The sequence below is a fragment of the Tasmannia lanceolata genome, unplaced genomic scaffold (assembly GCF_043159265.1).
Source record: "Tasmannia lanceolata isolate RefF3 unplaced genomic scaffold, GAP_Taslan_0.1 ptg000004l, whole genome shotgun sequence".
NCBI lineage: Eukaryota > Viridiplantae > Streptophyta > Magnoliopsida > Canellales > Winteraceae > Tasmannia > Tasmannia lanceolata.
The window spans coordinates 1,525,420-1,552,500 of record NW_027518681.1 but is presented as its reverse complement, the minus strand read 5'-3'; the positions used below and the strand labels follow the sequence as shown (position 1 = coordinate 1,552,500).

The following is a 27,081-nucleotide window of genomic DNA, read 5'->3' as shown; positions in this document are numbered from 1 at the left end:
ATTCTCTTCTTCCAATATCAATCTAGGTATCAAATCCAGCATTTCTACATCCAGCTGTCCAATCTTTTGCGGATCCTCTACCCACATATTTTCATGCCTAATATACTTCATGCTTCCATATTTCCTCGCCATTCGAATAGGGGGAGAAATTTTGTTTTCCTGTTCTCTTCTTTCAACCATATTTCCTTAGATTTTTATCTCAAGAATATCTCTTCCTGCAAAATGGCCTCATTTAGTTTAGCTCTAGCTGCTTCTAGCAAGTTCACATTGATTAGAATTTCCCATGTGTACTTTCTGCAGATATGACCACATCTTCCCCATCACTCACATTTTGGAAAACATCATAAAAAACTGCCTTGTTTCAGGAATCTCAAACGTCTCTTGGTATTCTTCAGCTCAATGGAGAGGATATATAGAGGATTCCCTGCAACAGAAATGTTCCAAGCAGCTCTCACAACCTATTGGAAATGCTCGTCTGCTCCACATACCTTGTAATTTGAATGGTCTGACAGGCGGAGTGTGACTAGAATCAAAGTTCACTAACAAAGGACAGTGGTCCGTGAGCAAGTCCAGGAGAGAAGAGTGACCTCCTTGGTGGAGTGAAACTACAACACGCAATCAACGTTAATAAGAACTCTGTCCAATCTAGCCCGCACACATCCTTCATTTAGTTGGTTGTTAGATCAAGTATACCTGTTTCTGACGTAACCAACATCAATCAGCCCTGCCCCATCCACTGCACCTTGGAAATCCAGGATAGATGTGAACCATTATAGGGTGTATAATGTAAGAGGATAATGGTATTATGTCACCGTTACAGGGTGTATATGTTACATTGAATGACATTGGTACCCCATAATTTTTATGTACATGATGTGAGAGGATTATACCTTTCTACTCTTTCTATTATGTACAGTTCATTAAGGATATACTTGTAATCTATCATTGGAGTATTGTACATGGCGACGGAGAGACAAGTCAAGACTCAACTTGATACTCCTTTTTTCTCATTTTTGTGTGCAAGACCTAGTGGCTCGCCTTTACTCTCTTCTCTATTCATTTGTCATCAGAAATATTAAGAGAAAATGTCATAAAGTTCAAGAGAATCTAAAACTTCTATATTCTAATCTTAATTAATTTCTAACTAAACAAGTTAAAAGAAAATCAAGAAATTAAATATTAATTTAGGTTCTCTATTAGTTAATACTGTAACATGGAAAAGGGTGGGAGTTAATTTTTAGTTTTTCTTTTCTTTTTTAGCTTAAAGATAATGCTTTATTAAGTAACTAATTTACTTTTGACATATGTTTTCTTTAGAAAGATACATCAAAAGAATACATTTTAGCTGTCCGAATGGGGAACTTGTCTAAGACATACAATCACATTTTGGGGATCCTTTTCTTTTCTTTTTTATACGTAAACTATAAAGTTTGAAACTCCAAATTAGATTGTCTTTTGAGGACTTCTACCTTGACATGCTAGTTAAAAATTGACTAAATTGAGTACAGGCTAACAAATGCATATACGGATATGATTTACAACTCAACATGCAACAAGCTTCCCACATACATCAATATGCTTTACAAATTACAACTCAATAGAATTCCAACCAAGTTACATTGCACCACGAAAACCAAATTCAGCTTTTGTTAATTACACATGTACAGGTCTACTTTAAATGGAGCATCACCAAACCAATCCATATAATATTTCAGTCGAGTTTCACATAAAAAGAACATAACACTAGGAACAAGTCTTCCAATATTTGAACATGCAGGGAGACAAGCATCAAATATTTCAATACACATCCAAAAACAAATGTTGTCTATTAGAGAACATCAAAACACATTCAATGCAGATATGGTTGTAACATTTCATACAGAATGCCAAAAGCAAAAGGTCAGAGGGCCACAAGACAAATTAACTGAGGAATTTGGTATCAACATGCTGGATGCTCCATGAGAAAACAATAGTCGGTATTTTTCTTCTTCACATACTCCACCGAGATGAGGCCGGCATTGTATGCTTATTTCCAAAAGTTGAAAATTTCCCTTTTGTACTTTTTTCTTTCATCTTGGAGTTGTAGTAAAACAAGGGTAGAATCACAAGGCTCTAAGACTCGAACTTCCAATGCATGGCATATAGGCTAACTATTCAACAGCCCGCTTCTATCAATAAGATTCATGAGTTGGGCTCTCTGTGTGCATGTCCATTGACGAATCATTGGAACTAAGAGCGTTGGAATCCCTGTTCTGATGAGGAAAATTTGTTTCATGACTCCGGGCCGCTCCATTGCCAGAAGGTAAAACATTGTTTGGATTATACCCTCCCTGCGCTAAGTCGTAGGGCTGGAGGCTTCGCCGAACAGGACTTGACAGAGCATTTGAGAAAACTGAATTCTTGGACTGATCAGAGTGCCCTGACCGAGGACCTTGTCCAACTATAACCTGCCCTAATGAACCAGATGATGCTTGGATTGTTGAATTAGTGAAATGCATATTAGGGTGGGAAAGTTGGTGTTGAAATTGTAATCTTGGAGACATTGACGCATCCTCTCCTCCATAGTCAAGTTCATTCTGAAATATCAAAAGCAGGTTGTGTGGGATTCACGGAATTGAGCAAAGAAATTACCTTGCTAAAACATCAGAAATTCGATATAGGAGAACACAGTAACCTTTTTTTAGAACGATTTGCTTTTTTTGATTTTGAATAATTAGAACGATTTACTTTAGCATAAATTAACATCATAAACACAATATAGAACATAGTAACCTTTTTTGTGAATGATTTGCTTACGCACAAATTCAAATTAAAGTTCCCATCCATTTCCTTTGAAAATATCTCCTAAGCGATAAACCAAGGTAATACACGCAAATGATACTACACTCTCCATTGGTGGAAAATGAAAACCTTGTCACATCACAAGGAAGCCCTACCTAGTGGCACATATCCCAACAATAACACCAATAACAGCAGCAGAGTACAATTTTGGACATGACCGGAAAAAGTAGACACTACTGTGGCAGAATTAATCCCCCGATCTCAATATATATATATATATATATATATATATATATATATATATATATATATATATATATATATATATATGAGCTCTAGCTCACAAACCATATATCCTATAAAACTAATGGGTTGGATGACTCTACCAACTATGGGAGATATGGTTTGTGAGCCCTAGCTCACAAACCATATATATATAGACACACACACACACACACATACACACACACACACACACACACACACACACACACATACACACACACACACACTACCAACACTTAAAAATAATACGGGTACTTTGAAAGCCAAAATAGGACTTTCAATTCAAAATTTTATAAAAATTAAGAAACAGATTTCATCTCCGTACATTTTCTGGCCGCGCGATAAAGGCTATTAGAAGATACAAGTGGTGATTCCACTTGATGGATGTAAAAATGCATGGCTAGGCATGGCTAGACACGCAAAAAGTTTTATACTCACTGTTTCAAACTTCTATACTCCCAATCCAATCTTCTTCTCTCCTTTCCTACATACAAAATTGAAGTTTAAATGTACAAACAGACCATACTAGAAGTTTCTAGCATACTCTAAGAGACATCCATGGACTTTATTGAGCATGAGACACAAAGATGAATACATTAAACACTTTGAAATTCAGGAATACATTAAGGGCCTGTTTGGATACCTCAGATTTTATATTCGGATTTGGAATTGAGTTTTCAGTGCAAAATGAATAGATCTGCCAGCACATGTTGAGGGAGACAGAGAGGGAAGGGGGTAATTCCTGCTGCAGGGGGAGAGGTTGAGGAGCCAAGAGGGTGACAATGTGAGAATTCCAAATCAAAATCTTCTCAGCATCCAAACGGATCAAATTCTTGGATTTATAATTCAGCAGCTGACAGTGAAAAAAATCAGATTTCTAAATTTGCTGTGGAAATAAGAAATTGGAAATCCACAGATCTGGCAGTTTCCTCCACCCTCTTTGCTCCTCAACCTCTCCCACCCACTAGGAAGTACCCCCTTCCTCTCTGTCTCCCTCTACATGAGCTGCCGGATCTATTCAACTTGTATTCAAAACTCAATTCCAAATCCAAATACAAAATGGGAGGTATCCAAACGGGCCCTAATATCTACTATTGCTACAAGAACTGTGCTTTGACTTGGGAGGGAATACTCTTTGAATCAGAACTCATATTTCTCATAGATTACAATCATGGATTAAAGTATCAGCCTGTAACAAAATGTATCACCGAATACTTTTTGAATCAGAACTCATATTTCTCATAGATTACAATCATGGATTAGAGTATCAACCCATAACAAGACGGACCAGGTGATACGTCTCAATTTTTCAGGCGGATGCTTCGGACAACAAGTTGTTTGTACCATCCAATACTACACCACTAATCTAATAAAAAATACCAAACAATCCAACATAATGAGGAAACTCATTTTTTTAAATTAAAAAGTCTTGGAAATTCATGAATACATTAATATCTTCTATTACTCCAAGAACTGTCTGCTTTGACTTCGGAGGAATACTCTTCGAATGAGAACTTGTATTTCTTATTGAATACAATCATGGATTAAAGTCTCTGCCCACAATAAGGCGGATCGGGCAATACATCTCAATTTTCCAGTCAGATGCTACAGACAACAAGCTATTTGTATCATCTGTCACTACATTACTCATCTAAAAAATATAATGTCTGTCTAGGGTAACCAGACATGTGTTGGATTTTTGGCTCTTAATTACATACCACAAATCGGAATCTTAATCCCGTGTTACTAGAAACAATTCAGCCAAAAAAAATATTGTTGACACAAGTCATTTCCCAATCTCCAAAAAAGTACCACCAATACTTCAAGAAAATTTGGGCTACAAAAAATACAATTTTAGAGTCAAAATAGAACTTAAGAAATAACTTTCACCTCCTAAAATTTTCTAGCACTGGTACAAGCTATTTGAAAATATAAGTAGGAATATCATTCGAAGGACGTAACAATGTGTGCTTAGGCATATGCAAACTTGATGAAAGAGCTATACGACACAAAACAAAAGTTGTTAGACCATATAGGACTTGAGAAATAATTTAAACCTCCTAAATTTGGAATACAAAAAATATAATTTTAGATTCTCCTTCTTAAATACAAAATAGGTGTTTAAATGAATACACAGACAATATTGGAAGTTTCTAACCTGTTCTTAAAACCATCCATGATGAGAGAGGGTAAGAGCACTCCAAAAGCACCAAGTGCTAGAATGTCTGTTCGAGAATTTTTTAACCGCCGGCATGCAAACCCCCCTGTTGGGCCTGGACTTCGCAAATCAGTGCGTTTGTGGATCCAGCCTTGACTGGGTGGCCCCAACCGTTCTAAATCTTGTAGAAAGTGGATATTCAGCTCAGGAAGCTTTCTAACGCTAAGAATCTTTAAAAGTTATTGCCGGAGATCTTTGATCCTGATAAGCCAAGGGGGAGTAGAGAGAGATCTTCATGGTTCCCCCGAAGATCCTTTCCTTGGTCACTAGGGAGCCAAGAAGATTTGGACATCATGACAAGGAGGTTAGATTTCAGAAATGGTATTGCTCGAGGAAGGCGGACCGTTCCAAACCAAAGTAAAAGTGACTGGAAGTGTTTGAAGTGTAACTACAACAATTTTGGCTCACGTAGTATCTTCAGAAAAAGTTTGGGGCCGATGAATAACAAAAATGTAGAGGTCGTTAAATCGGGTTTCCTAAGGCGCCCCCAAGGAGATCCTTACACCTAGAGTGGATGAGAAAACTCCTTCGTTCACTATCCCAATCGATTTGATTAACGATCGGAAGAAGACCCTAAAAAGTTGCCTGATAGGCACTTTGTGAAACATGTCCCTGCTGGAAGAGGTTTGGACCTGGGTGAGGAGAAAATGGGCCCTTCCGCTTCTCAACAAACCGTTCTGTATCAGCCCTTCAATGGTGATGTTCTGTTCTGAGTCTCAGAGTCAGGCTACATCCATTCTACGATGGGGTGGTGACGCTTTGGGAGAATATCATGTTTCCCTTCAACCATGGTCTTTTGCTCTAAATACTGGTGGAAGAACAGTGAGGCTTAAGTTATTTAATATTCCACTTCGTGCCTGGTCTCTCTCCACGGTGGAGGTTTTGGGTTAGGACTTTGGACAAGTTTTGGAATCACAGATGTCTGGTAGTCATGACCATTGTCTGGAATTTGCATCTGTTAAGATATTAACATCAATGTGGAATTGTCTACCATCCTTTATAAACCTTATGGTAGATTCCACTGTTTATCCAGTTGGAGTTAAGATGGTGGATGAGGCATTAATGTCCTTTAAGGATCGTTCGGCGGAAGGAGATTCCTCCTCTTTTGGCCCTTGTCTTAGAAGTCTCTGTTGACCTATCGGCGGCGGTTGACCCGCCTTTGGATGGGGGCCTTTACCGGCAATCCCTGGGGGTAAATCTGTCATATCCAAGTTAAAAGAGACGTTGGAAAGATCTGCCCCAGATTTTGAATTATCCTCTACTTCGGGAATGGAAAAACCGACAGATACATCATAAAGGTTAGCCCATAATCGAAAGAGAAACTTGGCAGGCCTGGGAAAGGGGTGTGTCAGCAGACATTAAAAGCTAAATCTTATATCAACTCTGGAAAAGCTTTCAGAAAAGATATCTTCGACTGTCTCAATCTACAACCAGTGTTAGTAGAAAGGGCGGTAAAAATTAAAAATTCTTTTTTAGAAGTAAAAAAGAATAAGGAAAGTTAGAGAGTTTTGAATAATAGCATCAGTCACATTAAAGGGTTTCGTGTCAACTCCTCGGGAAAAGGCACACCGATTCAAAGAGAAAAAGCAGGACAGAAGGGGCTGGGCGTGCGTCTTGAAAATTATTTATTAGCCATGAAAGGGGGTCTCTCTCTCTTTAAAAGAAATCTCTTGAGTTTCCGGAGAAAAGAAGAACCAAGTAAGACTTACTTGGCCTCCAAGTTTAGTCTCTTGGAAGACTTTGATAAACCTTTCTCATCTATCATGTCGTCTGATTCTGGTCCCTACTCTAGAAAGAGGAAGGCGGTCTCTTTCGAGGTAGACGACCTCCAGTTCCTTAAAGACTTGGAATAAGATGAAAAATTGGATGAAAAAGAGTGTCCTACACCAAGGGATATCTCCATTGGAATCTGGAAGAGACAATGGAAACAATTCAAGAGGGACGCGATGGCTACCAATGATTGTCTTCTAAAGGTTTCGGGGAAGACTGACCCTAAGGAGACTTTTGTTAGAACCTATAAACTTCCATATTTTAAGGAAGCTCTGGAAGAAGAGCGAAGAGCCCGCCGTCAGCGTTGGGAGGAGGTTAAGGCAGCAGAGATTGAGAGACTGGAAAAATTCGTGGCTACCCCAGTAGATGAAACCCAGGAGTCAAGGGATTCCCTAGACCGGGAAGTCAGCATGGAGGTTCAGGCCCGGAAGGGGTTGGAAGTGGAAAATCAAGAAGAGAGTTTAAGGTTGGTGGATCTTTTGGAGTCGGAAGAAAGTAAAGTTATTCCTTCTGAGGAAATGGAAGAACAGTTGGCTATAGGGGATGTCTTTGGGATAGGTTTTGATGATGATCCTGAAGCCACTAAGAATAAGTTTCGGTCTATGGCAATCAGAGATCTGAAAGAACGAAGGGAGATCTGTTTGGAGAAAGATGGTGGAGAGAAGGGAGCCGAGGGTAGTAACCCTATATGAAAGGCCTTCCGGCCTCGTTATGAAAAAAAAAAAAGGTAAGAAGGAAGAGGAAGAGGAAGAAAAGGGGGAAAAAAAGAAAAGGAATAGACAAGGAAAAGGAGAAAGAAAAAAATGAAGAACGGACTATATTAGGAGATAGGTGTTTTTGGGATTGCTTTATTGAAAGCGCCTTCTTCGGTGGGAAATTGATTCCCCTAGCCTTGAGAATCTTCGGTGTCTCTTGTTAAGGGTTGACTCCTTCCTCAGTCTAGTGTCTATTGGTAGTAGTGTTGTTTTTAATTAATCTAGTGGCTATCGTTGGAGTTTCAGGATTTGGGTTGTAGGTTGTTAGATGGTAAATTATTTTGATGATTATCCAAGATAGCTATCGTTTAAATAACACTACAAATTGCCTGTCGTTATCCAGAAGTACTGAATCTTCAATAGCCATGGCTTGAGAGATTCGTTCTTTCGCTTAGGCTTTCCTGTCTGGATACTCTAGCTTTGCTATACCTTTTTGGAGTTTTACGTTAGATCTAGTTTTACAGTTTCAGAATGCAAGTTTGGTATTTTCAGAAGAATTGGTTTGCGTGTAGTTTCACGAGGTATTTATTTAGGGGAACCAGAATTATGTGCAGTTTCAGAAAGGTACATATTAAAGTTTTGAAAGAATGTTATGGAAGATGTAAAGAAGGCATGCTATAGAATAGAGGAAAGGAATAGTTTGTGCTTTTTTTTTAAAGTTGACATATTTCATTAATATTTAGAAAGAATTTGGGACTAGAAGTCCCAGCCTGCAATACAAAATATTACGATGTATTGGCACGGGCAGACCCGAGACCAATTCAAAATAAACAGAAATAAGTTGAAGTAAAACCACAAACTAATCCTTCCCTCTATTCCATAGCATGCCTTCTTTACATCTTCCATAGCATTCTTTCAAAACTTTCATATGTATCTTTCTAAAACTGCACATAATTCTGGTTCCCCTAAACAAGTACCTCTTGAAACTACAGGTAAACTGATTCTTCTGAAAATACCAAACATGCATTCTAAAACTATAAAACTCTAGATCTAACGTAATTCTCCAAGAAGGTATAGCAAACCTAGAGTATCCAAACAGGAAAGCCTAAGCGAAAGAACGAATTTCTCAAGCCATGGCTATTGAAGATTGAGTACTTCTGGATAACGAGTGGCAATTCATAGCGTTATTTAAACGATAGCTATCTTGGATAATCATCAAAAGAATTTACCATCTAACAACCTACAACCCAAATCCTGAAACTCCAATGAAAGCCACCAGATTAATTAAAAACAACACTACCACCATTAGACACTAGACTGAGGAAGGAGTCAACCATAAACAAGAGACACCGAAGATTCTCAAGCCTAAGGGAATCAACTTCCCACCAAAGAAGACACTTTCAATAAAGCAATCCCAAAAACACCTATCTCCTAATATAATCCGTTCTTCATTTTTTCCTTCTTATTTCTATTTTTCTTTCTCCACATTTTCTTTGTCCGTTCCTTTTCTTTTTTTCTCCTCTTTCCTTCCTCTTCTTCTTCCTTCTTTTTTTCCTTCTTTCCCTTTTTTTTCTATCGGGGCCGGAAGGCCTTTCATTTAGGGTTACTACCCTCGGCCACCTTCTCTCCATCATCCTTCTCCAAACAGATCTCTGATTGCCATAGACCGAAACAGATTCTTAGTGGCTTCAAGACCATCATCAAAACCTATCCTAAAGACATCCCTTATAGCCAACAGTTTGTCCATTTCCTCACCAGGAATAACTTTACTTTCTACCTCCAAAAGATCCACCAACCTTCAACTCTCTTCTTGATTTTCCACTTCCAACCCATCCGGGCCCGAACCTCCATGCTGACTTCCCGGTCTAGGGAATCCCTTGACTCCTGGGTTTCATCTACTGGGGTAGCCACCAATTTTTCCAGTCTCTCAATCTCTGCTGCCTTAACCTCCTCCCAACGCTGACGGCGGGCTCTTCGCTCTTCTTCCATAGCTTCCTTAAAATATGGAAGTTTATAGGTTCTAACAAAAGCCTCCTTAGGGTTAGTCTTCCCCGAAACCTTTAGAAGACAATCATTGGTAGCCATCGCGTCCCTCTTGAATTGTTTCCATTGCCTCTTCCAGATTCCAATGGAGATATCCCTTGGTGTAGGACACTCTTCTTCATCCAATTTTTCATCTTATTCCAAGTCTTTAAGGAACTGGAGGTCGTCTACCTCGAAAGAGACCGCCTTCCTCTTTCTAGAGGAGGGACCAGAATCAGACGACATGATAGATGAGAAAGGTTTATCAAAGTCTTTCAAGAGACTAAACTTGGAGGCCAAGTAAGTCTTACTTGGTTCTTCTTTTCTCCGGAAACCCAAGAGATTTCTTTTAAAGAGAGAGAGACCATCCATGATGAGAGAGGGTAAGAGCACTCCAAAAGCACCAAGTGCTAGAATGTCTGTTCGATAATTTTTTAACCGCCGGCATGCAAACCCCCCTGTTGGGCTTGGATAACATCGCAAATCAGTGCGTTTGTGGTTCCAGCCTTGACTGGGTGGCCCCAACCTTTCTTGATCTTGTAGAAAGTGGATATTCAGCTAGGAAGCTTTCTAACACTAAGAATCTTTAAAAGTTATTGCCGGAGATCTTTGATCCTGATAAGCCAAGGGGGGGGAGTAGAGAGAGATCTTCATGGTTCCCCCGAAGATCCTTTCCTCGGACACTAGGGAGCCAGGAAGATTTGGACATCATGGCAAGGAGGTTAGATTTCAGAAATAGTATTGCTCGAGGAAGGCGGACCGTTCCAAACCAAAGTAAAAGTGACTGGAAGTGTTTGAAGTGTAACTACAACAATTTTGGCTCACGTAGTATCTACAGAAAAAGTTTGGGGCCGATGAATAACAAAAATGTAGAGGTCGTTAAATCGGGGTTCCTAAGGCGACCCCCAAGGAGATCCTTACACCTAGAGTGGATGAGAAAACTCCTTCGTTCACTATCCCAATCGATTTGATTAACGATCGGAAGAAGACCCTAAAAAGTTGCCTGATAGGCACTTTGTGAAACATGTCCCTGCTGGAAGAGGTTTGGACCTGGGTGAGGAGAAAATGGGCCCTTCCGCTTCTCAACAAACCGTTCTGTATCAGCCCTTCAATGGTGATGTTCTGTTCTGAGTCTCAGAGTCAGGCTACATCCATTCTACGATGGGGTGGTGACGCTTTGGGAGAATATCATGTTTCCCTTCAACCATAGTCTTTTGCTCTAAATACTGGTGCAAGAACAGTGAGGCTTAAGTTATTTAATATTCCACTTCGTGCCTGGTCTCTCTCCACGGTGGAGGTTTTGGGTTAGGACTTTGGACAAGTTTTGGAATCACAGATGTCTGGTAGTCATGACCATTGTCTGGAATTTGCATCTGTTAAGATATTAACATCAATGTGGAATTGTCTACCATCCTTTATAAACCTTATGGTAGATTCCACTGTTTATCCAGTTGGAGTTAAGATGGTGGATGAGGCATTAATGTCCTTTAAGGATCGTTCGGCAGAAGGAGATTCCTCCTCTTTTGGCCCTTGTCTTAGAAGTCTCTGTTGACCTATCGGCTGCGGTTGACCCGCCTTTGGATGGGGGCCTTTACCGGCAATCCCTGGGGGTAAATCTGTCATATCCAAGTTAAAAGAGACGTTGGAAAGATCTGCCCCAGATTTTGAATTATCCTCTACTTCGGGAATGGAAAAACCGACAGATACATCAAAAAGGTTAGCCCATAATCGAAAGAGAAACTTAACAGGCCTGGGAAAGGGGTGTGTCAGCAGACATTAAAAGCTAAATCTTATATCAACTCTGGAAAAGCTTTCAGAAAAGATATCTTCGACTGTCTCAATCTACAACTAGTGCTAGTAGAAAGGGCGGTAAAAATTAAAAATCGTTTTTTAGAAGCAAAAAGAATAGGGGAAGTTCGTGAGTTTTGGATGATAGCATCAGTCACATCAAAGGGTTTCGTGTCAACTCCTCGAAAAAAGGCACACCGATTCAAAGAGAAAAAGCAGGACAGAAGGGGCTGGGCGTGCGTCTTGAAAATCTTTTATCAGCCATGAAAGGGGGTCTCTCTCTCTTTAAAAGAAATCTCTTAAGTTTCCGGAGAAAAGAAGAAGCAAGTAAGACTTACTTAGCCTCCGAGTTTAGCCTTCTCCTGAAAGACTTTCATAACCTTTCTCATCTATCATGTCGCTGATTCTAGTCCTCCTTTAGGAAGAGGAAGGCGGTCTCTGTCGAGGTAGACGACCTCCAGTTCCTTAAAGACTTGGAATAAGATGAAAAAATGGATGCAGAAGAGTGTCCTACACCAAGGGAAATCTCCATGGGAATCTGGAAGAGATAATGGAAATTTTTCAAGAGGGACGCTATGGCTAACAAGGATTGTCTTCTAAAGGTTTCAGGGAAGACTGACTCCTAAGGAGGCTTTTGTTAGAATCTATAAACTTCCATATTTTAAGGAAGCTCTGGAAGAAGAGCGAAGAGCCCGCCGTCAGCATTGGGAGAAGGTTAAGGCAGCAGAGATTGAGAGACTAGAAAAATCCAGTAGATGAAACCCAGAGGTCAAGGGATTCCCTAGACCGGGAAGTCAGCATGGAGGTTCAGGGCCGGAAGGGGTTGGAAGTGGAAAATCAAGAAGAGAGTTTAAGGTTGGTGGATCTTTTGGAGTCGGAAGAAAGTAAAGTTATTCCTTCTGAGGAAATGGACGAACAGTTGGCTATAGGGGATGTCTTTGGGATAGGTTTTGATGATGATCCAGAAGCCACTAAGAATAAGTTTCGGTCTATGGCAATCAGAGATCTGAAAGAACGAAGGGAGATCTGTTTGGAGAAAGATGGTGGAGAGAAGGGAGCCGAGGGTAGTAACCCTAAATGAAATGCCTTCTGGCTTCGTTATGAAAAAAAAGAAAAAAAGAAGGAATTAGAAGAGGAAGGAAAAGGGGGGAAAAAAGAAAATGAATAGACAAGGAAAAGGAGAAAGAAAAATAGAAATAAGAAAGAAAAAATGAAGAACGAATTATATTAGGAGATAGGTGTTTTTGGGATTGCTTTATTGAAAGTGTCTTCTTCGGTGGGAAGTTGATTCCCCTAGCCTTGAGAATCTTCGGTGTCTCTTGTTTAGGGTTGACTCCAACCTCAGTCTAGTGTCTAATGGTGGTAGTGTTGTTTTTAATTAATCTAGTGGCTATCGTTGGAGTTTCAGGATTTGGGTTGTAGGTTGTTAGATGGTAAATTATTTTGATGATTATCCAAGATAGCTATCATTTAAATAACACTACAAATTGCCTGTCGTTATCCAGAAGTACTGAATCTTCAATAGCCATGGCTTGAGAGATTCGTTCTTTCGCTTAGGCTTTCCTGTCTGGATACTCTAGCTTTGCTATACCTTCTTGGAGTTTTACGTTAGATCTAGTTTTACAATTTCAGAATGCAAGTTTGGCATTTTCAAAAGAATTGGTTTGCGTGTAGTTTCAAGAGGTACTTATTTAGGGGAACCAGAATTATGTGGAGTTTCAGAAAAGTACATATTAAAGTTTTGAAAGAATGCTATGGAAGATGTAAAGAAGGCATGCTATAGAATAGAGGAAAGGAATAGTTTGTGCTTTTTTTTTTAAAGTAGACATATTTCATTAATATTCAGATAGAATTCGGGACTAGAAGTCCCAGCCTGCAATACAAAATATTAAGATGTATTGGCACGGGCATACCCGAGACCAATTCAAAATAAACCAAAAACAGTTGAAGTAAAACCACAAACTAATCCTTCCCTCTATTCCATAGCATGCCTTCTTTACATCTTCCATAGCATTCTTTCAAAACTTTCATATGTATCTTTCTAAAACTGCACATATCTTTCTAAAACTGCACATAATTCTGGTTCCCCTAAACAAGTACCTCTTGAAACTACAGGTAAACTGATTCTTCTGAAAATACCAAACATGCATTCTAAAACTATAAAACTCTAGATCTAACGTAATACACCAAGAAGGTATAGCAAAGCTAGAATATCCAAACATGAAAGCCTAAGCGAAAGAACGAATTTCTCAAGCCATGGCTATTGAAGATTCAGTACTTCTGGATAACGAGAGGCAATTCATAGAGTTATTTAAACGATAGCTATCTTGGATAATCATCAAAAGAATTTACCATCTAACAACCTACAATCCAAATCCTGAAACTCCAATGAAAGCCACCAGATTAATTAAAAACAACACTACCACCATTAGACACTATACTAAGGAAGGAGTCAACCATAAACAAGAGACATCGAAGATTCTCGAATCAACTTCCCACCAAAGAAGACACTTTCAATAAAGCAATCCCAAAAACACATATCTCCTAACATAATCCGTTGTTCATTTTTTCCTTCTTATTTCTATTTTTCTTTCTCCTCATTTTCTTTGTCCGTTCCTTTTCTTTTTTTCTCCTTTTTCCTTCCTCTTCTTCTTCCTTCTTTTTTTCCTTCTTTCCCTTTTTTTCTATCGGGGCCGGAAGGCCTTTCATTTAGGGTTACTACCCTCAGCCCCCTTCTCTCCACCATCCTTCTCCAAACAGATCTCTGATTGCCATAGACCGAAACAGATTCTTAGTGGCTTCAAGACCATCATCAAAACCTATCCTAAAGACATCCCTTATAGCCAACAGTTTGTCCATTTCCTCAGAAGGAATAACTTTACTTTCTTCCTCCAAAAGATCCACCAACCTTTAACTCTCTTCTTGATTTTCCACTTCCAACCCATCCGGGCCCGAACCTCCATGCTGACTTCCCGGTCTAGGGAATCCCTTGACTCCTGGGTTTCATCTACTGGGGTAGCCACCAATTTTTCCAGTCTCTCAATCTCTGCTGCCTTAACCTCCTCCCAACGCTGACGGCGGGCTCTTCGCTCTTCTTCCAGAGCTTCCTTAAAATATGGAAGTTTATAGATTCTAACAAAAGCCTCCTTAGGGTCAGTCTTCCCCGAAACCTTTAGAAGACAATCATTGTTAGCCATAGCGTCCCTCTTGAATTGTTTCCATTGTCTCTTCCAGATTCCAATGGAGATTTCCCTTGGTGTAGGACACTCTTCTGCATCCAATTTTTCATCTTATTCCAAGTCTTTAAGAAACTGGAGGTCGTCTACCTCGAAAGAGACCGCCTTCCTCTTTCTAGAGTAGGGACCAGAATCAGACGACATGATAGATGAGAAAGGTTTATCAAAGTCTTCCAAGAGACTAAACTTGGAGGCCAAGTAAGTCTTATTTGGTTCTTCTTTTCTCCGGAAACCCAAGAGATTTCTTTTAAAGAGAGAGAGACCCCCTTTCATGGCTAATAAATAATTTTCAAGACGCACACCCCGCCCCTTCTGTCCTCCTTTTTCTCACCGAATCGGTGTGCCTTTTCCCAAGGAGTTGACACGAAACCCTTTAATGTGACTAATGCTATCATTCAAAACTGTCTAACTTTCCTTATTCTTTTTTACTTCTAAAAAAGAATTTTTAATTTTTGCCGCATTTTCTACTGACACTGGTTATAGATTAAGACAGTCGGAGATATCTTTTCTCAAAGCTTTTCCAGAGTTGATGATTTAGCTTTTAATGTCTAGTGACACGCCCCTTTCCCAGGCCTGACAAATTTGCCTTTCAATGATGGGGCTCACCTTTTTTATGTATCTGTCGGTTTTTCCATTCCCGAAGTAGAGGATAATTCAAAATCTGGGGCAGATCTGTCCAACGGCTCTTTTAACTTGGATATGACAGATTTACCCCCAGGGATTGCCGGTAAAGGTCCCCATCCAAAGGCGGGTCAACTACCGCCGATAGGTCAACAGAGACTTCTAAGACAGGGGCCAAATGGGGAGGAATCTGCTTCCACCGAACGATCCTTAAAGGACATTAATGCCCCATCCACCATCTTAACTCCAACTGGATAAACAGTGGAATCTACCATAAGGTTTATAAAGGATGGTAGACAATTCCACATTGATGTTAATATCTTAAAAGATGCAAATTCCAGACAATAGTCATGACTACCAGACATCTATGATTCCAAAACTTGTCCAAAGTGCTAACCCAAAACCTCCACCGTGGAGAGAGACCAGGCATGAAGTGGAATATTAAATAACCTAAGCCTCACTGTTCTTGCACCAGTATATAGAGCAAAAGACCATGGTTGAAGGGAAACATGATATTCTCCCAAAGCGTCACCACCCCATCGTAGAATGGATGTAGCCTGACTCTGAGACTCAGAACAGAACATCACCATTGAAGGGCTGATACAGAACGGTTTGCTGAGAAGCGGAAGGGCCCATTTTCTCCTCACCCAGGTCCAAACCTCTTCCAACAGGGACATGTTTCACAAAGTGCCTATCAGGCAACTTTTTAGGGTCTTCTTCCGATCGTTAATCAAATCGATTGGGATAGTGAACAAAGGGGTTTTCTCATCCACTCTAGGTGTAAGGATCTCCTTGGGGGTCACCTTAGGAACCCCGATTTAACGACCTCTACATTTTTGTTATTCATCGGCCCCAAACTTTTTCTGTAGATACTACGTGAGCCAAAATTGTTGTAGTTACACTTCAAACACTTCCAGTCACTTTTACTTTGGTTTGGAACGGTCCGCCTTCCTCGAGCAATACCATTTCTGAAATCTAAACTCCTTGTCATGATGTCCAAATCTTCCTGGCTCCCTAGTGACCGAGGAAAGGATCTGGAGGGAACCATGAAGATCTCTCCCTACTCCCCCCTTGGCTTATCAGGATCAAAGATCCCCGGCAACAACTTTTAAAGATTCCTAGCATTAGAAAGCTTCCTGAGCTGAATATCCACTTTCTACAAGATCTAGAAAGGTTGGGGCCACCCAGTCAAGGCTGGAACCACAAACACACTGATTTGCGAAGTTATCCAAGCCCGACGGGGGGTTTGCATGCCGGCAGTTAAAAAATTCTCGAACAGACATTCTATCACTTGGTGCTTTTTGAGTACTCTTACCCTAATAGTTTGTGCTTTTACTTCAACTTATTTTGGTTAATTTTGAATTGGTCTCGGGTATGCCCGTGCCAATACATCTTAATATTTTGTGTTGCAGGCTGGGACTCCTGGTCCCGAATGCTATCTGAATATTAATGAAATATGTCAACTTTCACAAAAAAAAAAACCATCCACGACTTCTCTTGGGCACGAGAAACAAACAACAATACATTAAACATTTTGCAACTTAACAATAGATTTAAGGAAAATCCGTGTGGCACCCTAACATATGCATATGCTAAGGGCAGCCTTTTCCAGTGCAAGGCCCGAAAGGCCCTACATGCCCAACACCTCTTGTTGCTTTGCATATGGTAACGATCTCCAAGCTTGTTTGAGGCATGGTTTTAAATTTCGGCCGAAACGTTTCGTTTCGGCCGAAATATTTCGGTTTCGGTGAAAAACGAAACGAAATTCACAGTGAGTCGGAAAAGTACTAAACTTCGCCGAAACGTTTCGGAAATTTCGGCCGAAACGTCGGAAATTTCGGTGAAACGTTTCGGTGAAGTACAAAATTTCAGTGAAATTTCAGAAATTTCGGTGAAACGTTTCAGAAATTTCGGTGAAATTTTTACAAGATTTCGTCCGAAATTTCGTACCGAAACCGAAACGTTTCGGTTTTGGTGATGACCGAAATCGAAACCGAGATTTAAAACCTTGGTTTGAGGACTCATGCTTACTTAGCTTGCTCTCGTTGTGCACCACATTTAACTCACTCTCACAATCAGCCTACATCACGAGTTTATCGAACACCAAGCCCTGAAGCCAAGTGCAAGTCCATCCAGTGAGAGGCATTTTAATGCCACGCACAAATCCGCCAAGTCTTAGGACCCGACATATAAAGGAATAGACCTATGCCATGAAATAATCCGCAGGACCCAAATCCCACAAATCAGCTAAAGCCATAAGGAGATGAGACCAAGTTCAGATATACTCCTCTGTCAAGCCCAAAGACTCAGGCACTCACACCACCACATCAAAGGAGCATTTGCAAGATTGTGGTGCAAGTCCACTCTCCTTCTCGGATAGCTGAAGCCCACCAAGAAATGAGGGATTTAATTTGCCACGTACCAATCCGCCAAACATGAAGGCTTGGTCATCCAAGGAGCAAACACGCACCATGGACTAATCCACAAAACTTGCGTCTCATGAGGGCAACCGAAGCCACCCCAGCACGAACTTATGGAAAGCCTAGAGATTGGTCTACCCACAAGACATATCCATAAGACATACCGCAGTGCGGAGGCATAGTATAATTTAGCACCATGCATCGTCCATGCTTTTTTTTTCAAAGTTCATGCATCGTCCATACATGCAATACAAGTGGGAACCCAACCCAACTTACATTGTCTTTGGCCCCACTCTCAACCAAAGAAACTCCAGCATCCCTCGAGAAAACTCATACTCCGCACCCAAAGCTCCCTTAGGGCACCCCCACTAGTTGCAAGTCGATATTCCTATGTGCCTCACACACACAAGCAAGGTCCTCGTAAAATCCTTCATCACACAACTAAGGTACCGACCCATAGCCTGCTGGGCCTAGGGGGTTAGCATGTCATGTCATGGGAAGCCAAACACCTAAAAGAGTGGAGGCAACCACCCCACTTAGGTAGGAGTGCCCACCAAATGTCTTGTACCGACATACTCTCCTCGTTTTAATTCCAACTATATCCCCATGACACTAGGGAGGGTTGAATCCCTGGGACTGCCACTCCCTGTGCACCCAGCATGTGAGCCGAACAACATGAGTGGTCTGGGCCAGATGCAGGGCTTGCAGCCGTAATCCCAGGGACATCACCCTCCGGGCGTCCTGCTAACACTCTTCTACATTAATATCTGCTATCGCTCCTCTACATTCTGTATCAGTACCCATAGTTCTCATAATTAAAATCATGGATTAAATTATCAACTACTAATAAGAAATAACGCCATGCTGTCTCAGTTATTCTTTTAGACGATACAAACAACGAGAAATATGTATCATCTGATACCCACACTATTCTAAAAGTCAGATGCATCAACCAATACAATTTTTGGTGTTGAGAAATACAGTCCATGTATAAGATTTTTTAGGAGTTCGATACATGCCACGAATGCAACAGTAAAACCAGCGCCACTATAAAACAAACACCCACGCCTTCCCCCCACCCTGCACTCCATGATCTGGAAATAAAACAAGGATTAAGTATTTCTGGAAGCCTGTGAATTCTGCACTTCTCTAGAATATACCTAAAGTTGAAGTTTAAATGTTTAGGGAATTGAAATATCCCCACAATTTCTAGAAAACCTGTGTCAAAAAGCTAGGGATTTTATATTTTTCAAGCTTCTAACTAATAAAAATATCAAAGCTTACATAAATTGTACACAATTGCTTCTACAATTATCTACTATGAATAGTAGTACATATAATGGAACAACCCATACAAAGCTCCACCAATTTATCAAATACTAGTAGAGCGAATCATATTAGGCTGCCCCAATTATACAACATATAGTGCGGATTACTGCAGACATGTTCTTGTACAACATACCAGAGCAAACATGTTCCAGGTAGCATAGCTCGAAACCATGACCACTATTCATCAAAAATAAAATGGCATATGAAGTATGGATGTGGATTTTGAGATCCTTTCGACAAGTGTGGATTTTTCGTAACCATTCAAAAAAGTGCTGATTTTTCGTAACTCGATTGGAGGATTGATGTAAGGATGGAAACTAAACAATCTTGGTAAGAAAGATCGAATTTCATGGCGGGCCTTCAGAAATAACAAACACTAGGATTTTCGAAGGCAGAGAATCTAATGTCAGATCAATGCGAATAGAATCGATCTTCACATAATTCTTTGGTCTTACTCGTCATCCAAAAAGTGGGGAGTATTCAATTGGTGAGATTTATAGAAAACGGAAAAATTGACAGGCCTACAAAACCGAAGCTCCCAAGGGAAAATCACTCTCCTTGAGGCGCCCCTATAAAACATCTCAACCTTCTTCCTTCCCCTATATTGAATTCCGCCTTCAATGGCTGAAAGAATCAATAAGATCTTTCATAATTTATAGACGAATGATGATGCAACTTTAGGCTCGTGAAAAATGAGGAATATTCATGGGATCTCCCCATCCCACGTTATTTAACAGGCATCCTATTGCCAACATGTCTCGATCTAACTTCCCCTATGGGATCCCTGTTGGCTAAGCTCGGAGGGAAATCTTATCGATCCAAAGCCCCTCTCTAACGAGTAACGAGTAGATTTTAGAGGAACCTCCATCTTCGGTAATGGCATCTAGCTCGACAGAGCAGTTTGCGCTTGTCTCCAAAACCATCTCTCAACAATCCTCAAAACCCCTCCATATCCATCTCCATGGTTCCAAATAGCACTTCATGGGTACCCATCTTACACTGCTCAGAAGCAAGAAATCTAACTTCAGAAACGGAGGAAAATTCCTCCAATCTGTCTCTCGCCATTGTCTCGTTCTATTAGTTTTTTTGCAAGCATATGTGGGTACCTAAAAGATTTACTCAAGCCATGCCTCCCACCCTTACTGTTAAACATTCCGCAAACTTGAACACTTGGAAGATTCTTTCGAAGCAAAGATGCTGAAATTAAAGTTTCCAAATGAAAGCCGAGGTGAGAAGTCCATTTTCTGATCAAAACCACCTATTTATCAGAGGATTGAGGCATTTCACAAGCTGGGACTCGTCTGCTCTAGCAGTTGAAATTCAGATTAAATCTCGTGATTGTGTTGTAATGGCGAAAGAATGATAAACCTCAATGTGACTGGCAAAACATCATTCCCACCATACCTTGACAAGTCATCAGACCTATACACATGTGAATTTGCCGTTAAAAAAATATGCATGTGAATTAATGCTATGAAGCCACTGTATCTGTGATGATTGTATGTAGTCATAATGTATGTAAAGACATGGAAATGATTTTTTTAGAAACGAATGTCGAAACACAAGAGAAATGGTGAAATTTTCCTCCATCAAACCCAATGAATTCGCCTTTGTTGCCATCTTAACTGACCGCATCAAAACCTCAACTCCCAATCTAGTTCTCAAATTCAAGAGCCGACGATCAAAATGGGTCACGTTTTCAGCATGCATATTTCGAATGCAATCATGGGACTGTATGTCATGTGTGTGCAGTTAATGACATGCTTCAAGTGTTTGATGAAACGGTCCAAAGAGACATGGCATCATAGAATACTGTTATTTGGAGTCTGGTGAAAGACTCGCATTGGGAAAGAGCATTTGAGTTGCTTCGAGAACTGCAAACGGTTGGTTGGTGCACAGATCAAATTCGCTGGGTTGTGTAGATGGTACTACTTATTCTTTTCTCAACGATGGTCTTCCTTTCTCGAAAATGATATGGTTGTTTTTTTTCTTTGGGGTGGGGGGAGGAAATGAGAACAACAATCCCTTGTTTGTTTACGGAACACCTTATTTTCTTAACGACACTCCTCACTCACTTTCTCTTTCCCTTGACAACTAAACACCCTACTTCACACTCCACTCTTATTCCACCTCCACTTGGATGCCACATCATATCCCTAGGATTTTCTCCCTTTTCCATCCTGTGAAAACAAGGCAAAGCCCCTTGAAAGTCCACCTGATTAACTGGAATAAGTGTGTCAACCAAAGAGTGTAGGAGGTCTTGTTATTAAGAATGTTAGGTCAGAAAATGTGGCTCTGATAGCGAATTTATGGTATAGACTCTTCAATGATTCTTGAGTTATCGGCTAGTGTGATGTTCTGTAAATACCTAAAAGATGGGAAGATCCTTCGGCTTAGCTGATGGGTGGCTAATGAACTTCATTGTGCAAGAACTGGAAGGTGGAGTTCAATACTTTTTCCTCACTTATCCCACTGCTGGCAACGGGGTAAATATCTTCTTTTTGCCAGATAATGGGTGCAATGAGTCACTGGCCAGTTCTTATCCTAACCTCTTTGCTCTTGCTCTCAACCCTAGAGCCTCAATTGCTAATTAAGCGAGGGTCCAAGGCAGGTTGTCACTCCTTTCTTGCATTAAGGGAGATCCCTTAAGACTTTCTAAAAAGTTTTTAAGTTTTTCTTAGAGGGGTTCAAGCCATTATATCTCCATTACAGACAGCCGCTCCAAACGGGGCTTATTGCTATTGATTCGGTGATCCCTATCGGACGCGGTCAGCGAGAATTAATTATTGGGGATTTGGTTGAAATTGAAACCATTTAGGTTGAAAGCCATGGTGCTAATACCTAAAGCAGTGAACCAGATTCCTACCACAGGCCAGGCAGCTAGGAGGAAATGTAAGGAACGAGAGTTGTTGAAAACTCAATTCGATGGAATTGTTTGATCTTAAAGGAGATCTTCTATAATTTCGCACGTGAGGGGTTATTTCTTGCTTTCGCCAGTCATTAATAACTTGATTATTTTTAGGATGGGCGTATAGATAACATAGAAAGATGGGATATTATCGGTAATGTCTTACAGACTATGCTAATATGTTGGTTTAGATGCCGGAAAAGATGGGGATATTCATCGTAATGACCTGCTACTCTTTGTCCAATGCTCCTTCCCCTTGGCCAAAGATTTCCCCAATGTTTAGAAGCCTCAGCGTATCCTAGAGCCACAACTTTTCTTCGGGTTATTCATGGTAAATCCTCACTAAAAGTCAGCTAGTTAAGAGGCATATCATTTTTTTCTTTTTTTCGAATGATAATTAAGAGGCATATCATTGATGCTCGCAATTTCATCTTTTGCAACTTCTAATTGGAATTCCCCACCCACGAGTATATATACAACGCCCTAGATCTCAATATCTGGAGTTATTTCTTTGGTCTACTTAATGTTTGTCATGCTAGTTTTGATTGGTCCTTTGTGAACACCATATGGGTGTGGTGGCATAAACTGGCAGGCAATCAGAGACTTGACTGTTTATGGAAAATACACTTTCAATAATTTGGATTATGTGAATGAACAGAAATAATTGAGTACTTAACGATAAATCTAATTAAATTGGCAAAATAATTAACTGCATCATTGTTGAAGTTCTTGAGTGTGCCTCAAACGTTATATGTTTTGCAGGTGTTGGGGATCAAGACATTATTTGAAACTGGATCTAGAGTAGCACATAGTTCTCCCCACCATCATGCCTCGTAATGTTTGGGCCCCCTGATGAGGAGTGGTTAAAGATGAATTTTTATCGAAGTAGTAGACTCCTAAATTCAGGAAATTTTTCTAAAGGATTCATTTAGCCGACCCCAACTAGTTTGGGACAAAGGCTTTGTTGAGTTGAGTTGAGTAGTATATGGGGGTAGCTCTTCTTGTGAAAAGGGCAGCAGAAAGGGGTTTCTCTTACCCTTACTCGTTGGTTGTTCTCTCCTTTTCATGTCCTTGCTATGATTGTGATGCAACGAAGGCAGAAAGTTCAAGCAGTATGAAGTGGTCTTAGATTGGCTGCCAAGGATGGTGCTGGCAATTGAAGACGACTCCTTCAACACTATTCGATGGCTTATGAAGGAGTCTCCCCTCCCCTAGAGACTTAGACGTCGAGATTTTTGACCTATTAAAGGGCCATGGAGATTTTTGACCCACTGAAAGATTAAGAGTCACCACAGAGATTCGGAGGTCTCCCTGAACATTGATCTTAGATGGGCACGAATTCAGTTCCTATGTCGATTCCATAGGAATATTCTATCTTACATCCTTTGGTTGTCTCCTAGTGGGAGATTCCTCTATCTATTTCTACATAGATTAGTCGGGCAATGTTGTATATTTAGTGTTCTTTCATATTATTATTTTTTTTTGAAAATTGACAATTTCATTGATACTACGAAGATTACATTGGGGACCAGGGGTCCCTACTCGCATTACATAGAATCAATTAAGGGTGGCTAGGAGCATGCTCCTAGACCAGTAAAAAGCCAAAAAATGATCTTTTGGGTCAACCACTACAACAAATTCTACACTTCCATGCGCTGCCACCCTGCCGAATACCTATTTCACTTCCCTTTCGAATTCTTCATCTACTACCGCAGCTGAAAATGCCTTTACCATTCCCCCTTCCTTTCCTTTATAATGCACAATGGTCTCATTCGAAAGTGGCATATTTGTGGACCCCGTCAAATCATAGTTGTGACCTGCCACGACACTCAGACCACGATAATCAATCCATCAAAACCGATCATCGGCGGCCTCCACCTTGCACCACCGCCCATTCCGGAGGATCCCCATTAAACCACCAAGCCAAAAACCCTAATCTAACCCTAGAGACCACCATTTTTTACCATAACTTCTTCCCCTTCAAATTCACCAGAACCTAAAATCCTAATCCTACCCATATTTTCACCTAATCCTAGAGCCCATCATTGTTCACCCTAATCCTACCCTTCTAGCCCCAACCTTGCACCTCGATCAAACCCCAGCTTTTCCCTCCACATCCAACCTCTTCCTTTTTTTCCCCGAATCCGGCAACCCTTTTTCACACTCCTGCCACGTCCACCACTTCCGACAACTCATAAGCTCACTTTCTCCATCCACCCAACCCAGATCCGATCCTTTCCCCAATAAATCCGGCCCACTTGGACTCAGATCCGGCCATTTCGCACCTCCAGCCACCATTGCCGCATGGCCAACATCCCCTGAGAGGTCTGCCCAAACCCGGGCATCATCCGGCCACTAACACCTCCCTTGCCCATCAAGGGAGAGAAAGGAAAAGATCAAAAAATAGGAAAGATAGATCTAAAAGAAAGAGAGATCAGAGAAGAAGAAAGAGGGGGGAGTAGAAAAAGCAGAAAGAGAGAGAACAGGAAGAGATCAGGAGAGTGAAAGAAAAGAAGCAAGGGATATCAGGAAATGAGAGGGGGAGATCGATCGAAGAGAGAAAGATCAACGAGAGATGGGGGAGAAAAGGAAGAGAGGGGGAGAGACGAAATAGGGAAGAGAGAGAGAGAGAGAGACGGGAGAGACGAACTAGGCAAGAGAGGGAGAGACGGAATAGGGGAGAGAGAGAGAGAGAGAGAGAGAGAGAGAGAGAGAGAGAGAGAGACGGAATAGGGAAGAAAACGCCTCCCTCCCTAGGGTTTCCATCAACCTAGGGAGGGAGCTCCAAACTTGCCAAAAAAATCGCCTTCTTTTTCGATTCCCCTGATGCCTCGGGTCTTTTTCATGCTCTTTCATATTATCAATAAACTTTATTGCCAAAACATATATTGATCCATAATATGTGCACGTGTGATGGTCCCCGAAACCTAGACGAGCAGCTCCATAATATGTGCACATTCCCATGTCCCTTTGGTGGTGGTCTTGAAACAAACTTCAAGTTGGAAACAAATTTAACAGACATTGCACAAGCAACAGTCCGGCTCAATACTCTTTTCACGTAGTACCTTCCAACATACCCTACACCGTGTCCATATTTGTAGTATTTTCTCTTTCGATATCTTTAGTTAGGGTGAATTGAGTGTGCACAATTTGTGATGAATACCATTCTCTTTGCAAAAGTTTCAACATCTCTCTTGATGTAAGTAAATTCACCTCCTCTGTACGATCTTATTTATTTCCAATTCCTCCCTTACAACTAAAGTTCCCACATAATTGGGTAAAAAATGCAATTTTGACAGGTCCTCATATTCAAAGCATATCAATATTGGAAACACCAACGGAAGTATATCTATAAATAAAAAATAAGAATGCAAAGAAAGTGCGACATGTACTTCTCAAAACTATTTGAAGATCATCTAATACAAAAAGTAAACAAATACATAACAGAAATGCAAAACCAAAAACAAATATGTTAGAAATGGTCGACAAAAACAACCTGCAAGTAAGCCATGATTTCAGCTCCTGTTATACTTGATCCTTCCTCGTGTTGTCTCAAGATCCACTGGTAAAGTTTCTCCTGCATAGAAACAAACAACTGACACTAAGTAACGTAGGAAATCATTAGACTCCTTTTACTGCCATAAATACAAGCATGTCGACAGTCTTTACTTAGGATAAGTCAATCTTCATCAAGACCCAGGAATGTATTCAAGAGGAATGACCCAAATGTCGAAAAATGGAATACTACATATCAAAGTCCAATGACTAAAACCCATTCATGGTTCAATTATGGGTTATTCCACCCACAGAAGTTGCACATGAAGATGATAAGTACCCAGAAAAGATGATTGACGGCTATTGGACACCAAATTTTACAAAAAAGGCATAATAGCAAAATCCCTTAGTAAAGTAAGAAGAACCCTAAATTTTAGTGAACAAAATAACTCTCGCGAAAGGAGAAATGAGTCATCCACTTTTCAAAAAAGAGGAAGTTGCGTAACTCCCCACAAAAGGGGAACTGGAGATCGTGAAGTTGAGAGATATGGGGTGAGGCGGCAGTTGACAACCACTTTAAGAAAGTTCTATAAATAGGGGAAGATCCTTTAAAAAAGAGGATCGGATCTTTTAGGAGAAAGAGCTACGCGAAAAGAGAAACAGAAGACCGAGAAGAGAGAAAGGAGAAAAAAGATTTGGGGCTAACAGTTTCTTTTTTTTTTCTTTGGCAAATTTTCTCAGGGGAAGAAGACCTTTCTCTTTCAGGATAACGATAAAAAAATCCCTTTTGAATCTCTTCCAGAGACTTTCTAAAGGTCCCTTTAGGATCTCGTCCCAGAGATTCCCTAAAAGAAGAAGACATTTATCTTCCAGGAGAAAGATGATAAAGACGGTGGTTTCCCCTGAAAAGATTAAAGAAAGAGGTTTCCGCAAAGGAAAGAAGACCTTTCTCCTTCGGGAGAAAGAAGAAAATCCCTGTAGAATCTCTTTCCAGAGACTCTCTAAAGGTCCATTTAGGATCTTTTCCCAGAGACTCCCTAAAGGGAGAAGACCTTTCTCTTCCGGGAGAAAGATGATAAAGGCGGTGGTTTCCCCCCAAAAGATAAAGACGGCGGTTTTCCCAAAAGAAAGAATACCTCTCCTTCGGGAGAAAGAAGAAAATCCTTTTAGAATCTCTTTCCAAAGACTCGCTAAAGGTCCCTTTAGGATCTCTTCCCAGAGACTCCTTAAAGGGGGAAGACCTTTCTCCTCCGGGAGAAGGATGATAAAGATGATGGCTCCTCAAAAGGAAGATGAAGAAAGTCCCCGAGACAAAGAAATTCCATCCAAAAGGATCTGTTAACAAAAATCAGATCTTTCTGGACAATAATTAACTAAAAGTTGTATTTAGATAGGAAACTTCTTGATGGATAATCGGAGGTATTTTCTTTCTTCAAGAAATATAATTAACTGCCAATAAAGCCGAAAGTGTACGATCCCTAACAAAATTAATAAAACCTCTTCTCGCAAGTGG

The 27,081-nt window shown here is 40.5% G+C and overlaps 1 protein-coding gene across 1 annotated transcript in view; it reads right to left on the bottom strand.

Annotated features, from left to right (window-relative positions):
• Nucleotides 1–1,670: 1,670 nt before the first annotated feature.
• Nucleotides 1,671–27,081, bottom strand: part of LOC143876008 (uncharacterized) — a 44,726-nt gene continuing 19,315 nt past the window's right edge. The window contains exons 2-3 of the mRNA XM_077377610.1: nt 25,570–25,650; nt 1,671–2,576 (exon numbers count right to left, since the gene is read on the bottom strand). Of these exons, the coding sequence (XP_077233725.1) occupies nt 2,172–2,576; nt 25,570–25,650 (486 nt within the window). The 3' untranslated portion in view covers nt 1,671–2,171. The remainder of the gene's footprint in view (nt 2,577–25,569; nt 25,651–27,081) is intronic.